This window comes from Eurypyga helias, unplaced genomic scaffold, assembly GCF_000690775.1.
Source record: "Eurypyga helias isolate BGI_N326 unplaced genomic scaffold, ASM69077v1 scaffold45770, whole genome shotgun sequence".
NCBI classification, from domain to species: Eukaryota; Metazoa; Chordata; class Aves; order Eurypygiformes; family Eurypygidae; genus Eurypyga; species Eurypyga helias.
In genome coordinates this window covers 505-13,194 of record NW_010228676.1, presented here as the reverse complement: position 1 = coordinate 13,194, position 12,690 = coordinate 505, and the positions used below count along the sequence as shown (strand labels likewise).

Sequence of the window (12,690 nt, the reverse complement as noted above, 5' to 3'; positions counted from 1 at the left end):
CTGGCTGAACCCAGCACAAATGTTTTCACTGGAGTGAGAGTTGACAGTTTAAAAAGTTTGTTGTGGGCAAGGGATAACAAACGCTTTTTGTGCTTAAGAGTGGAAGTAGGAGAAGAGGCTATTTTGGTTTATCACAGGTTGGTGATTTGTGATGAAAGCTGAGTTTGGATTGGGAAAACAGAAAGTGGTCTAAAATCAAAAAGCTGAAAGTATTTGTGTTCTTTATCTAGTTAAGAACAAATGTCAGCAGTCCACAGTTAATTTTTGTGAGAGGCAGGGCATAGTAACTGAATACAAACTTAACCGCTTCTGCAGCATAAGGCTGAGAGGTAGCACATCTTTCTGCTCAGGTTTCTGCCCGACTGATTGAACGGTTATAACTTCAGAGCTTATAAAAACTACAGTTTTAGGAAGCTAAAACCACAAGACTGGAACAAGACATTTTTAGTGAGTGTGCTAACATAAAGCTGCATCCTCTCTGTAAGGACCAGGTAATAGCTTACATCCCTGTCATGGCATTTAACTGCTTCTGAATTTACCTGGTTCACAGGCAGAAAATAGAAAGTTATTTGCACAAACTTTAGTGCAAAAAAGTGTCCTCAACTTCCTGGTGTTGCACAGGAGAGAATGACTTGCTGAAGCAGGGCAGTGTTACAGCGGGCCTGGCATTCCTCCTGGCATTTCTAGTGGTTAGGTGGCAGACACAGGGTTTAATCCCTTAGCCACTCACCAAATCAGCAGGGAGCTAGTGACCAGTTTGTCCAATAACCTCATAAATTCCTCCCAGCCACAGATCTGCTTCCCTTTTTCTTCTAAGCCGCAGTTTCTCATGCTGTTCTTGCTGTCTCTGTCCTTGGCTCATGCCTGCTGGTTTGGCTGGCTGCATGCTGCCACCTATCACCGCTTTCTGGTGATGCTTTCTGCAGAAAACCAGTACGTAGGGAGCAAGGCAGAACCCCTTGTTACTATTTCTGATGAAAGCCAACATTTTGGTACATTTAGCTACTTGCTTTACTACTTTTATGGAAGGGTGTATGGAATCTTTTAAACTGCATCGTGCTGTGGATGTGTTTTATTTCTTCCCAAACGTAATTAATTTCAAAACTGCTATCCCTGGAGCTGCAGAGCTTTTTCTGTAGTTGTCATGTCCTGTGCTCTGGACAGTCTTGTTCTGGCTGTGCAGAGTGAGTAGAGGTCAAGCAGAAGATGCCTAGGCTGTCTCCTGCTGCAGGGATTTTAGGATTTTGAGATACCTTTAAAAGATGTTCTTTATTAGAGCGCCTATTGGTGGTGGTATTTATGTGATTTCACAGGTGATACAGAAGTGCTAGGGAATTTGTTTGGTTTGGTAAGTGAAAATAGGACTGCTGTGTAATTATTGTGCTTGGATGGTAGGATCTTTGCCCTTTTTTTTTTTTCCTTCTTTCAGTATACACATTTCAAAAGTTGACATTTTGGTTATTCAATTATTTGTAGATCACAGATCATCATGTCTAGAAGAAGAAGAGCTAAATTTGTTTATTGATGTGGACTGTATGCATACAGAAGCAATTATGACTCCTATGCCTGAAGGATTATCACAGCAGCAGGTAGTAGCTTTTTGGAAATATGGTTATCTTCCTCTTCTTCCTCCCCTTCTGCTCTACATCAGTGACTCCCAGGTGCCTTGCTCTTCAAACATACTGGCATTTAACATAAATTGAGTGGATATCCCATTCAGAAATGAATAAGTAGCTTCTTGAAAGTTGGTGTGTGTGCATGTAGAGGCATCAGTCCTGAATTCAGAGAGACAAGCAAAATGCTGTTTTGCATTATAATACCATCTATAATAATTGTATTGTTTCACTACCTGAACGCTTAAACTAAATGTGACAGCGTTGAGTGAAAAGAAAGAGTTTAAACATTTTTGAGTCAGAAGGCATTGCTCCAGGACTTCTGTTTTGAATGTAGAGAGTATCTTGTATGCTTTCTGAATCTTAAGGTTTCTCCTGATTAAAACAAAAAACGTGTCCCCAGTTAAAACAAAACCCTTGTCCCCAGTAAAGTCAAGTCTACAGAAGAGTCTGTTTTGCTGTTCTCCACCTCAGACTCTATAGTCATTGTGGAAACCACTTCAAAATCACTGAAATCAGCATCAGTTAGAAATTTGGGCTGAAAATAAATCCTGTGGGTTCATGTTACTCTATTGTTATGACAAGTAATAACTATAGTACAGTTTTTAGCTTCTTGTGGTGTCAAGTCATGAGTTGGTCAGTACCTTCACAAAATGAAGGTGAAGAAGACCCACCAGGACAAAGGAAGGGGCAGTTGAGGAAAGTGGTGGAAGTTTTTTGGTTTGCTTGGTGAGGTCTATTTTTCTAATGTGTTTAGCCCAGTGAAGTACTAATCTGGTAACAATACCAAACTGTGTTACATTACGGTAAAATTTCATTATAATTTAAGATCTCAGCATCAATCTGAATGCTGACTTTTCCTTCTTTCCAAATAAGGGTGCGAGAGTTTCACTGGCTTGTTTTGTAGGCAATTAAAAATAAACATACCGTCTTTTGGAAAAGCAGAGTGTCCATAATTTGGTGCAAACCAGTAGTTGCTGTTGTGTAGGTCATGATGCATGTTGCCTGTCTACCCAAGGAGGAGCTGCCCAACTTGCCAGGAACAGAGTTTGGAAAGCCAAAGCTCAGTTGGAGCTAGGGAGGTTTGAAGGGCAACGGTGAAAGGTTTCTTATATGTACATTGGCAGAAAAAGGAGGGCTGAGGGAAAAAAATGGGTCTGCTGCTTGCTAAGGCAGGGACCTAGTGACAAAGGGCACTGAGAAGACCTAGGTACTCAGTGCCACCTTTGCCTCAGCTCTTGCTGTCGAGGTTTGTCCTCAGGCCTCGGAAGGCCCTGAGCCTAGGGACGGGTCACTCCATTACCTGCAGTTAGGGGGTAGGGGAGGCCAGGTGGTGTCTGTGGGACACCATGGGACATATGGTAATGGGTACAAATTGAAATCAGGGAGGTTTAGATTAGATGTCAGGAAGAAATTCTTCACAGAGGGGGTGGTGAGGTACTGGAACAGGTTGCCCAGGGATGTTGTGGATGCCCCCTCCCTGGATGTCTTCAAGGCCAGACTGGATGTGGCTTTGAGCATCCGGGTCTAGTGCAAGGTGTCCCTGCCCATGGCAGGGGGGTTGGAACTAGATGGGCTTTAAGGGCCCTTCCAACCCAAACCATTCTATGATTCTATATCAGATGAGGTGGGTTAAGGGTGCTGAGTGTAAGGCCTTTCTCTGTCTTCTAAGATCACAGTGATCAGAGAAGACTGGAAAAAGATAAATGTCACACTCTCATCCTCAAGAAGGGTAAGGAGGAGGATCCAGGCTGGCCGCACCTCAGTCCCTGTGAAGGTGATGGAGCAAATGCTCCTGGGAGCTGTTTCAGTGTTCAGAAGGACGGGAGCGGGATTGGGAGCAGTCAGCATAGATGGACCAGAGTCCATTTGTGCCTGACCAGCTTGATCACTTGTGAGAGGCTGGCTGTGGACAGAGGAGAGCAACAGACAACATTTACCGCTGCTCTAGCAAGGCTCTCAGCAGTCTCCTGAGCTACCTTATAGCCGAAGAGGTGAGGTACAATTTGTGTGGGTGGACTAGAAGTTGGGTGTCGAGGACACCGTGCTCAGAGGGTTGTAGTCCATGGTACAAAGTCCAGCGGGCGGCCATCGTTAGTGGTGTCCCTCAGGAGCAGACACGGGGCCCGTGGTGTTTAATGCCTTTGTTAAGGATCTGGATAGCAGCTGCGGTGCACATGTGGAGGTGACGCCAAACTGGAGGGGGTGCAGCAGGCCACGTGTGGGAGGTGGGTCAGCGTGGCTTTGATGGGCTGGTGTTGACAGAAAACCTCAAGCGGCTCAACCCACACAAGTCCTGGCTCTGGGATGGAGCTTACCCGATGCCTCTGCACAGGCTGGGGGCTGGCAGACTGCACAGTAGGCCTGGGGTCCCAGCTGGAGCGGGTGGAGGGCAGAGAGGGGCTCTTTCCAGCCTGGGGTGCTCACCAGGAACGAGCTGACTGTGAACCTGCTTGTTTTAGACAGCAGGTGGCACGATGGCTGTGGTTTAAAACCGGGCGCCTGTTTAAACACTCTTGCCCGGCGTTGGGTCTCAGCCCTGACAGCTTCTGCTTCGTTTTAATACCGGGGCCTGAATTTTTAGGATAAGTTATTCGTGTTTGTATGCCACTGTTACATTCGCATTCACATTTTTGCTGGTAAGGCTTGCACGCAAACCCCTTGTACGCTATGCGTATCTCTTGCAATTACCTGTAGGCACTATTAGATGTTTGCTTTGTGTATTTTAGTTTTCAGAACCTGAAAAAAACGTTTTCTACAAATGTGTATTCTTTTTGGAAGAATGGACTGTGACTAAAAGTAGAGTTAGTGTTCTTTACCAGAACAGCTGATGCATTATAACAAATAAGACACCGCTAAATCCATTCTAAACACAATTAGACACAAATAATTTTACCGTGTATATCTTTAAGCAAGGCCTCAGATAGTTTTGTATTCTTCCTTTGAAATGCCAGTACTTGAAAGAAAACCCTTGCGTAACCTGCACTGAACTTAATAATATAAAATACAAGTGTGGAGAATTGAAGGCAGCTGTGGCAGAGGAGGCAGGAGGCTGTGGGGACCAGGAGCAGAGAGAAGCAGGTCTAAGATCTGGGTTTCATGGTCATTTGGGCTGGCTTAAAATAGCAAAAGAAGCAGTTTTGCCTTCCCTTGTAGTTGTGGGTAGTGGTTTGATCCTGCCCTTGTGGTGTCTTCTTCCTCAGAGTCCTGCTTTTGAAAGTCCTGGGATGAGCAGCATTAGGAAATGGATTTGGGTTGAAAACAAATCCTTAAAACCAGCAAGAAATATAATCAATAACTATAAGAAGTTTATATTTTAAACCAAATAGGTTCCCCGGTCCTTCCTGTCGTTTGTCCCGCACACTCATACAAGGTGTGTTTCAGCTGAATTGCAGAAGCGGGAGGTGGAGAAGGTGTCATAAATAGCCTGTAGTTTGTAAACATGGAATATGGTAGTATTTCCTGAAGCTCTTACAGCTCTGTCAATTGGTAGGAATATAGATGAGACAGGATTTTCACCTGTGTATGGTAATGCCCAAAAAAGAAAGTTGACTTGCTCAGATACTTTCTCAGTGGTACAGTTTATATGGGCCTTACTTTAAAAAGGCAATTAACATTTGCTTGTTTGTCTCTCATGTTACTCCTAATGAATTTATAAAGCAGTAGAAAATTAATCTTGAAGACTGATTTTTGAAAGCTGGTTACCTGTTTTGTTGCAGCAATTCACCGAAATAGCCATCATCTATTATTATTATTTACATTTATGCCTGAATTTATAAATCTTAAATTAATAACACCAGTTTCAAAATTAAAGCTTGGAATTGCAATGCTCAGCAAAGATTACAGATGTAGGTACAATAATTGTCGCGTTTTTTAAATAAAAAATTTAGAGTAATAGTACATTTAATTACTTTTGTAGAGGTACAGCATTATTTTATTGCAGTTTCAGTATTGAAATTGCCTTGTGTTTCTTGTGTTTTATTAATATGAGAATCTTATCATCAGTATTCCCAACTATGATGAACATGTTGCCTGATAAGAGCTTCAGACACCTTTGTTCCTTGACAGGTTGTGAGAAGGTATATTCTGGGCTCTGTAGTTGACAGTGAGAAGAATTACGTGGATGCTCTCAAAAGAATCCTGGAGGTACCTTAACATCTTTTGCATTTTATAATTTGTAAATATGAAAAATAGTCAAATCCTTAAAGAATCAGTAGCATGATTGGCCTAGATTTTGCTACAGATGCTTCATGCCAAATCTTTAGATATGTTGTATGTGTGTATATTGTTACGTAAGTTGGGGTTTTTTCTGCTTATAGAAGATGATTTTGTTTCTTTGTTAAAATCTTTCTTTTTTTCTTTTTTTTTTTTTTTCCCCTACAGCAGTATGAGAAGCCCCTTTCAGATATGGAACCAAAATTACTGAGTGAAAGAAAACTCAAAATGGTCTTTTATCGAATTAAGGAAATTCTTCAGTGCCACTCAATGTTTCAGATTGCACTGGCGAGTCGTGTATCTGAGTGGGACTCTGTTGAAATGATTGGTGATGTCTTTGTTGCTTCAGTAAGCAAATGCATCCGAACAGATAATCTGTTTTTATTTTAGACGTCTTATTCCATCTCCATATCTCTCTGTCTAACTCGGCTGCTTTATTCCCATATTCTCCGATGCCTGTGGCAACTGTCAGAGTATGTATGTACCATCCTGGTAAGGGAACTGACACCAACATGTGTCTTTGGCTTGGCTGGCCAAAGATGGGAAAGGATTGTGGGCAAAGTTTTCGAGCTTTGATGACGCTTTCAGACATACAAGTAAACAGTTTCATTTTCTGAGGAGATAGAGATTCAGAAACCCATCAGAGGTGAGACTGAGGCTCAGCATTGTAGGTAGACACACACAGGTGTTTGCTGGGAGTAGAAAAAACCCACAGTAGGTGATGCCCTGAGTTCCAGTATTTGGGCTGAGCATGGGGCACAGGTAAAGAGTATTTATAAAACAATGTTTGGCTCTTAATGGAAGTTGACCTAGTAAAGGACTGAACTACCCACTGCTTTAAATTAATTAATTAAACTAATTAAATAAATTAAACTAATTCGTCTACTGGTAGACAAAAAACTGAACATGAGCCGGCAGTGTGCGCTGGCAGCCCAGAAAGCCAACCGTATCCTGGGCTGTATCAGGAGAAGTGTGGCCAGCAGGTCGAGGGAGGGGATTCTGCCCCTGTACTCTGCTCTGGTGAGACCCCACCTGGAGTGCTGCGTCCAGCTGTGGAGCCCTCAACATCAGAAGGATATAGACCAGTTGGAGTGAGTCCAGAGGAGGCCACAAAGATGCTCAGAGGGCTGGAGCACCTCTCCTATGGGGACAGGCTGAGAGAGTTGGGCTTGTTCAGCCTGGAGAAGAGGAGGCTCCGAGGAGACCTTATTGCAGCTTTCCAATATCGGAAGGGGGCCTACAAGGATGCTGGGAGAGGACTTTTTACAAGGGTCTGTAGTGACAGGACAAGGGGTAACGGGTACAAATTGAAAACAGGGAGGTTTAGATTAGATATCAGGAAGAAATTCTTCACAGAGAGGGTGGTGAGGCACTGGAACAGGTTGCCCAGAGAAGCTGTGGATGCCCCATCCCTGGAAGGGTTCAAGGCCAGGCTGGATGAGGCTTTGAGCAACCTGGTCTAGTGGAAGGTGTCCCTGCCCATGGCAGGGGGGTTGGAACTAGATGATCTTTAAGGTCCCTTCCAACCCAAACCATTCTGTGCTTCTATGATTCTATGAAAACAAGAAGTGGTCTTGTTTGATTGAAAGACTTTGTTCCCTCTGCGAGTGTGTGGGTGGAAAAAGCTGCCTAGCTGCTGGTTTGAGTGCTGTTCTGTTAACCACCCAGCAGCTGGAAATTACCCCCTTTTCATGTCTGCTGTAAGAGAGCTGGGATTTGTCTCTGAGTGCTTTCATCCCATTTCTGTCAAAATGAAATGGTTACTAAGGATTTGGTGTTTTAAACCTGGTTTGGTTTTTTTTTTTGACTGAAGTAGGCCTGATAGTGTTAATGGTACCAGCTCTGCAGAAGGCAGGGATAAAGTTACTAAGGACAGCGATCTTACCCTTCATATGGCTCTGCAGGCCACACCATCTCTTTGCTTTCCTGGTAAACCCTTACCAGCTGAAGATGGGGCATGAAGGCACTGGGATTTTGGTGGTTCACCAAATCTGGAAGATAAGCAGGTGTGAGAGGACCAAGGGATCCCAGCAGCTGCTTTGAATTTCAGTGGATGCCCTTTGATTGCCCATAGTCCCCAGCCTCTGCCCTGGTGTCTTAGCCAAGATGAAGCTATTTCTGTAAATTTACGTTTTGTAATTCGTAGCTGTTATGTCTTTAGGTTTCCAACCTGTTGTCCATAGAAAGGCTATTTTGGGCATCACTGGTATTTCTGTAGGTCGAGCACTAGGCCAAGCAAAGCCCTTAGCTCTAGCAAGGCAAGTCCTTAACAGTAAGAGATTTAGGAGTTATGCTTTGAGGGATCTTTTTATATTTATAGTTAAAGTTTACTGTTTTATTTTTTTCAGTTTTCTAAATCTATGGTATTGGATGCGTACAGTGAATATGTAAACAACTTCAGTACAGCAGTAGGGATTCTCAAGAAAACATGTGCCACCAAACCTGCCTTTCTAGACTTCTTAAAGGTGAGTTTGTTCAATCTTAAAACAGCTGGGTATATGATATAAATATGGCAGTATAAATTATAAGTTAGGAGGAGATTTGACTGCTGATACTGTATATTGTGCGACTGTTTTAAGGACTTTGGTTTTATGTTTTATGGGTTTGGCAGAAAGAAAATCCCCAGAGCATTCACTTCCACTGCTGTATTTTCAGATAAATAACAATGTTAGATGTAGAATGTATTTTGATGTGCAGGGTGGTGTTGTTCAGATGACTGTAGTTGGCAGAACATTGAGATTCTTTTGTAGCAGGTGAGCTTCAAATAATAGTTCACCATCTAAGGCCTCTTCTTATTTGGGCTTTATTTTACTTCTAACTTCTTTATTGTATCGTGCAGAGCAGTGCAACTAGATTTCTGTCCCACAGCAATTTCCTAGTATTTGGAATGTCATGTTTCGAGTTTGGAGTTGAAATGGAAATTTTGTGTGCAGAATGTATACTACCCTGATGAATACGATGCTTCTGGTGATGTGCATTGAGAGCCTGGTACACGCAGTAGAAGTGCTGCAAATCCCTGGGGATGATACCTTACAGTGGGCACACAAAATCCATTGAAAGGCTTTTAGGCTGTTTGTGGTGCTGCTGAGAGCCTGGAAGCTCTGCTTGTCCTGTTCCCAGAGAGTCCTGGATTGAGTTGTGCCTCTCGGAGCTGTCACCCTCTCAGGTCTTGCAGTGATAAGCCAAACCCTGAAACTGGCTGCCCGAGGCAAGCCAGATAGTGAAGCTCTTTGCTTGCCTAAAGGGGGCTGGCAGAGAGGCCAATTCCTAATCTGTCTTCAGATCTTAAAATTAACTAAGAACATTTTGGAGTGTGGCCAGCATCACACAGGATTACATTCTGGAAGCCTTAGGCACCACGAAGATCAAACTCTAGTGAGGGTATAGTCACTTCATACCCCTCACACTGTTAAAAGCCCGTTGTTCCAATGGAGGCATAGCCTTCACCTCTCAGAGCTGCTTGCCATTCCCAGTGCTGGTGCTGCTCAGAGCTGGGGACTCACAACTGAACTCTGAGGACAGAAGACGTTTCTGTACCCTCCAGGTTTTTTTTTTGTTTGCCCACCAGCAACAAAGACCAGACTCTTCACTGCTGTTGTTTGGGGAAAAAAGAATATGTTTGTGGAGTGTATGATGGAAACATGTTGTGTAGCTGATATTTGTAGCAATAAACAGCAATTTAGGGATAACATCAGTTTAATATGGTTTGGGTTTGCTTTGTTTTTAATGTTGAGTATTGCTTCTACTCTGCTTATTCTGCGTCAGCTGTGATTATGGCCAAAATATTTCCAAACGTGGAAATGCCTTACACAAACAGGGCTTTTCTGCACATGCAAATGAAATTTGTCCGGTTTTATCTGCCAGTCCTGATAACCAAAATAATGGATTCCTATGTTTTTCTTTCCAAACATAAATCAGTGTTCTTTTCCGTAGTTTCTTTTAATAAAGAAAATGAAAATCTCTTTTTGTTTGCATAGCACTGAGATTATGATGTTTTCCTTAGATTTCCTCTTAAAAACACATAGGTGGTTAGAGATTTATAGTCTCCTAGCCCCAAGAAACAGAGCGGCAATAGTAAATTAAGGACTGTAAATCAACAGATCGCTTACATTTTTCAAGTTTAAGACCTTGAACAAGTACATTCCCTTTGTTGTGCTTGAAGTTAAGCAGATGTTTCAGTGCACTGCTTATGTAAAAAGCACGACTGCTGTATCGAGATGTACGTAGGCCCTGCATCGCTGCTGCGGCTCATCCCAGCTGTTAAGTATTTAAGGAGGAGATGTCAGTTCAGTGACATGCCATCATTTTAATAGTGATTTAGGTTTTTTAAAAGGTTTTAAAATGAAAACTTTATAGTAAATGGATCTTTACAGTACCACTGTAATCATTAATGTAAATCTTGTAGTTGTTTCAGGAAACGTTTTCCTTTCATGCTCTAACCGATGGAAATACGCTCGTGGTAGTAAACAGTGTGGCTTTCTTGCATTGCAGCAGTGCCAGGAGTCAAGTCCTGATCGCATTACGCTGTATGGTTTAATGATGAAACCTATCCAGCGCTTTCCACAGTTCATTCTGCTATTGCAGGTAAGTAATGCTTACCAAAGGGATGGTCTTGTTGCATTCTTCGTGGTTTGCTTGTGGGATTGCATGGGAGCTGTCCTCTGCTGGAGGAGTGCACTGCAATGGAAGTGACGACTGGGTCATGGATAAATGACAAAGAAAACATTTCAGTGCATCATAACATGCTGATCTCATAGGCTGATTGCAGGGCCAGGCAGTAAATACACTGCAGGAAAATCTTAGTAAATTAGATTTGCTCTAGATCGCTTGCTAGGTTAGATAAAGCTTGAAAGTCACTTTGCAGTAAAGCTGTGGTTCAAACGTGCTACTTGTTTTAGCTAATACCACTTCAAAACACCACTAGGAACTTCGTGGCATTACTTTCCACTAAGAAAAATACAAGAGGATGTGATTCATGCCTTGGATAATTTAAAATACGTGTGGGATGTGGAACAAAAGTGCGCACTCTCCCTGACTGCTTGGCACACAGGACCTGCTGGAGTGTGGTGCAGCTTCCTTCTGACCTGCAGCATCTTGTGCTCTTTCCCATGGGAACTGAGGATTTGACAGGGAGTCCTCGGGTCTCTTCTTATCAGGCAGTGGAGGTGTAGGAAGAGCACAATTCCCTAGTGCAGACCTGCTCCAGACCAATTTATGCTGTTTGTAACTCCTACCAGACAACGGCAGGTCTATCCCAGCGACCACTATGAGTCAGCTGTTTTTTGCAGGTACCACAGAGGAGGACGGACTTTGGGATGCAGGTCCGGGAATTACTGTGGGATATGGAGCAGAGATAGTCGTGGGGGGAGCATGCGGGTAGCTAGTGATGGTAAGAGCTTTTGAGTTAGCAGAATCATAGAATCACAGAATGGTTTGGGTTGGAAGGGACCTTAAAGATCATCCAGTTCCAACCCCCCTGCCATGGGCAGGGACACCTTCCACTAGACCAGGTTGCTCAAAGCCTCATCCAGCCTGGCCTTGAACACTTCCAGGGATGGGGCATCCACAGCTTCTCTGGGCAACCTGTTCCAGTGCCTCACCACCCTCTCCAGGAAGAATTTCTTCCTGATATCTAATCTAAACCTCCCTGCTTTCAATTTAAACCTGTTACCCTGGGTTTAAGAAATGGACTTTATCATGGCAGGAAGCTGTAATGAGTACGTAGGGATTTTTAAGTGCTGTGGGAAAGAAGCAAAACTTTCATTCAAGTTGTTCTGCTGCATGCCTACAAAAGGGGAAGATTTTTAGAGGCTTTGCAACCTCCCTGAAGTAATGCCTCCTACTTTGGGATGAGTGTTCTGTCAGTGTTTTAGGGAGGAATAACAACAGTAATAAGGATAATACAATATTATTCTGATAGTAAATATCATAAAAGTTTAATTTTCAGTCATTGTTTACAGACAGCTACATATTATAAGGTAATAGTGATTTTCAAATTGTGCTTAATATTATGTAGATTTTAAAATTTACATTTACATTTGCATTTTTTGCACTTATTTTCAAGTTCTTTTGCTATACTTTCTTCCTTTAAATAAGCAGCACGTGACCCTATTCATTCTTTTTTTTAAGAACTATTAAGGTATTCACAAAAATAAGTGATATGCTGCCTGAATGTTCATTAGGTGTTCATCAGTCTTGTTCTTTAGTAGTACCTGGGTAAAGAATGTAGCAATAACATTACATCTAATCTTTTGAACTTGATAAAGAATGTAGCAATAACATTACATCCTGTAATCTTTTGAACTTGACTTTGAAAGTATATCTAATTTTTTAAGTTGTTTCTGTTTGTTTTATCATTTAGGATATGTTGAAGAACACTAATAAAGGCCATCCCGACAGATTACCTCTGCAGATGGCTCTTACAGAACTCGAAACACTGGCAGAGAAGTTAAACGAAAGGAAAAGGGATGCAGATCAGCGCTGTGAAATAAAACAGATAGCAAAAGCAATGAACGAACGTTATCTGAACAAGGTTAGGAAGCGAAAATGTGTGATGGACGAGTTCGTCTGTTAGTTTCTGGGCCTTGAGCAATCTTTAGACTGGACACCAAAGAGACCCCTGAGGTTTTTCTGTAGTGCACAACACCACTAAGAGGCGGTCCACCTTTTGTCAGCCTATATAAACTGTAAAATCTTGTATGTTCTGTGCAAGGGGGAAAAACTGAGATATACTTGGATAGCCACTCCAAATCACATTAGGGCCCTGTGTGCCTTGTGGCTTAACAGTTTTGAAACAACGGCGGGCAGGGTGAAGGGAACAGGTGAGTTACAGGCTGTTTTGTTCCCTCAGCCACTACAGAGG

The 12,690-nt window shown here is 42.7% G+C and overlaps 1 protein-coding gene across 1 annotated transcript; it reads left to right on the top strand.

Moving 5' to 3' along the window:
• Nucleotides 1-1,476: 1,476 nt before the first annotated feature.
• Nucleotides 1,477-12,360, top strand: LOC104515773 (rho guanine nucleotide exchange factor 10-like; the record flags this gene model as incomplete). Its single annotated transcript, XM_010159876.1, has 6 exons — nt 1,477-1,589; nt 5,682-5,759; nt 5,997-6,176; nt 8,177-8,293; nt 10,320-10,412; nt 12,190-12,360. Coding segments are annotated over 6 exons (752 nt in total), but the record flags the coding sequence as incomplete, so codon positions are not given.
• Nucleotides 12,361-12,690: the final 330 nt, after the last annotated feature.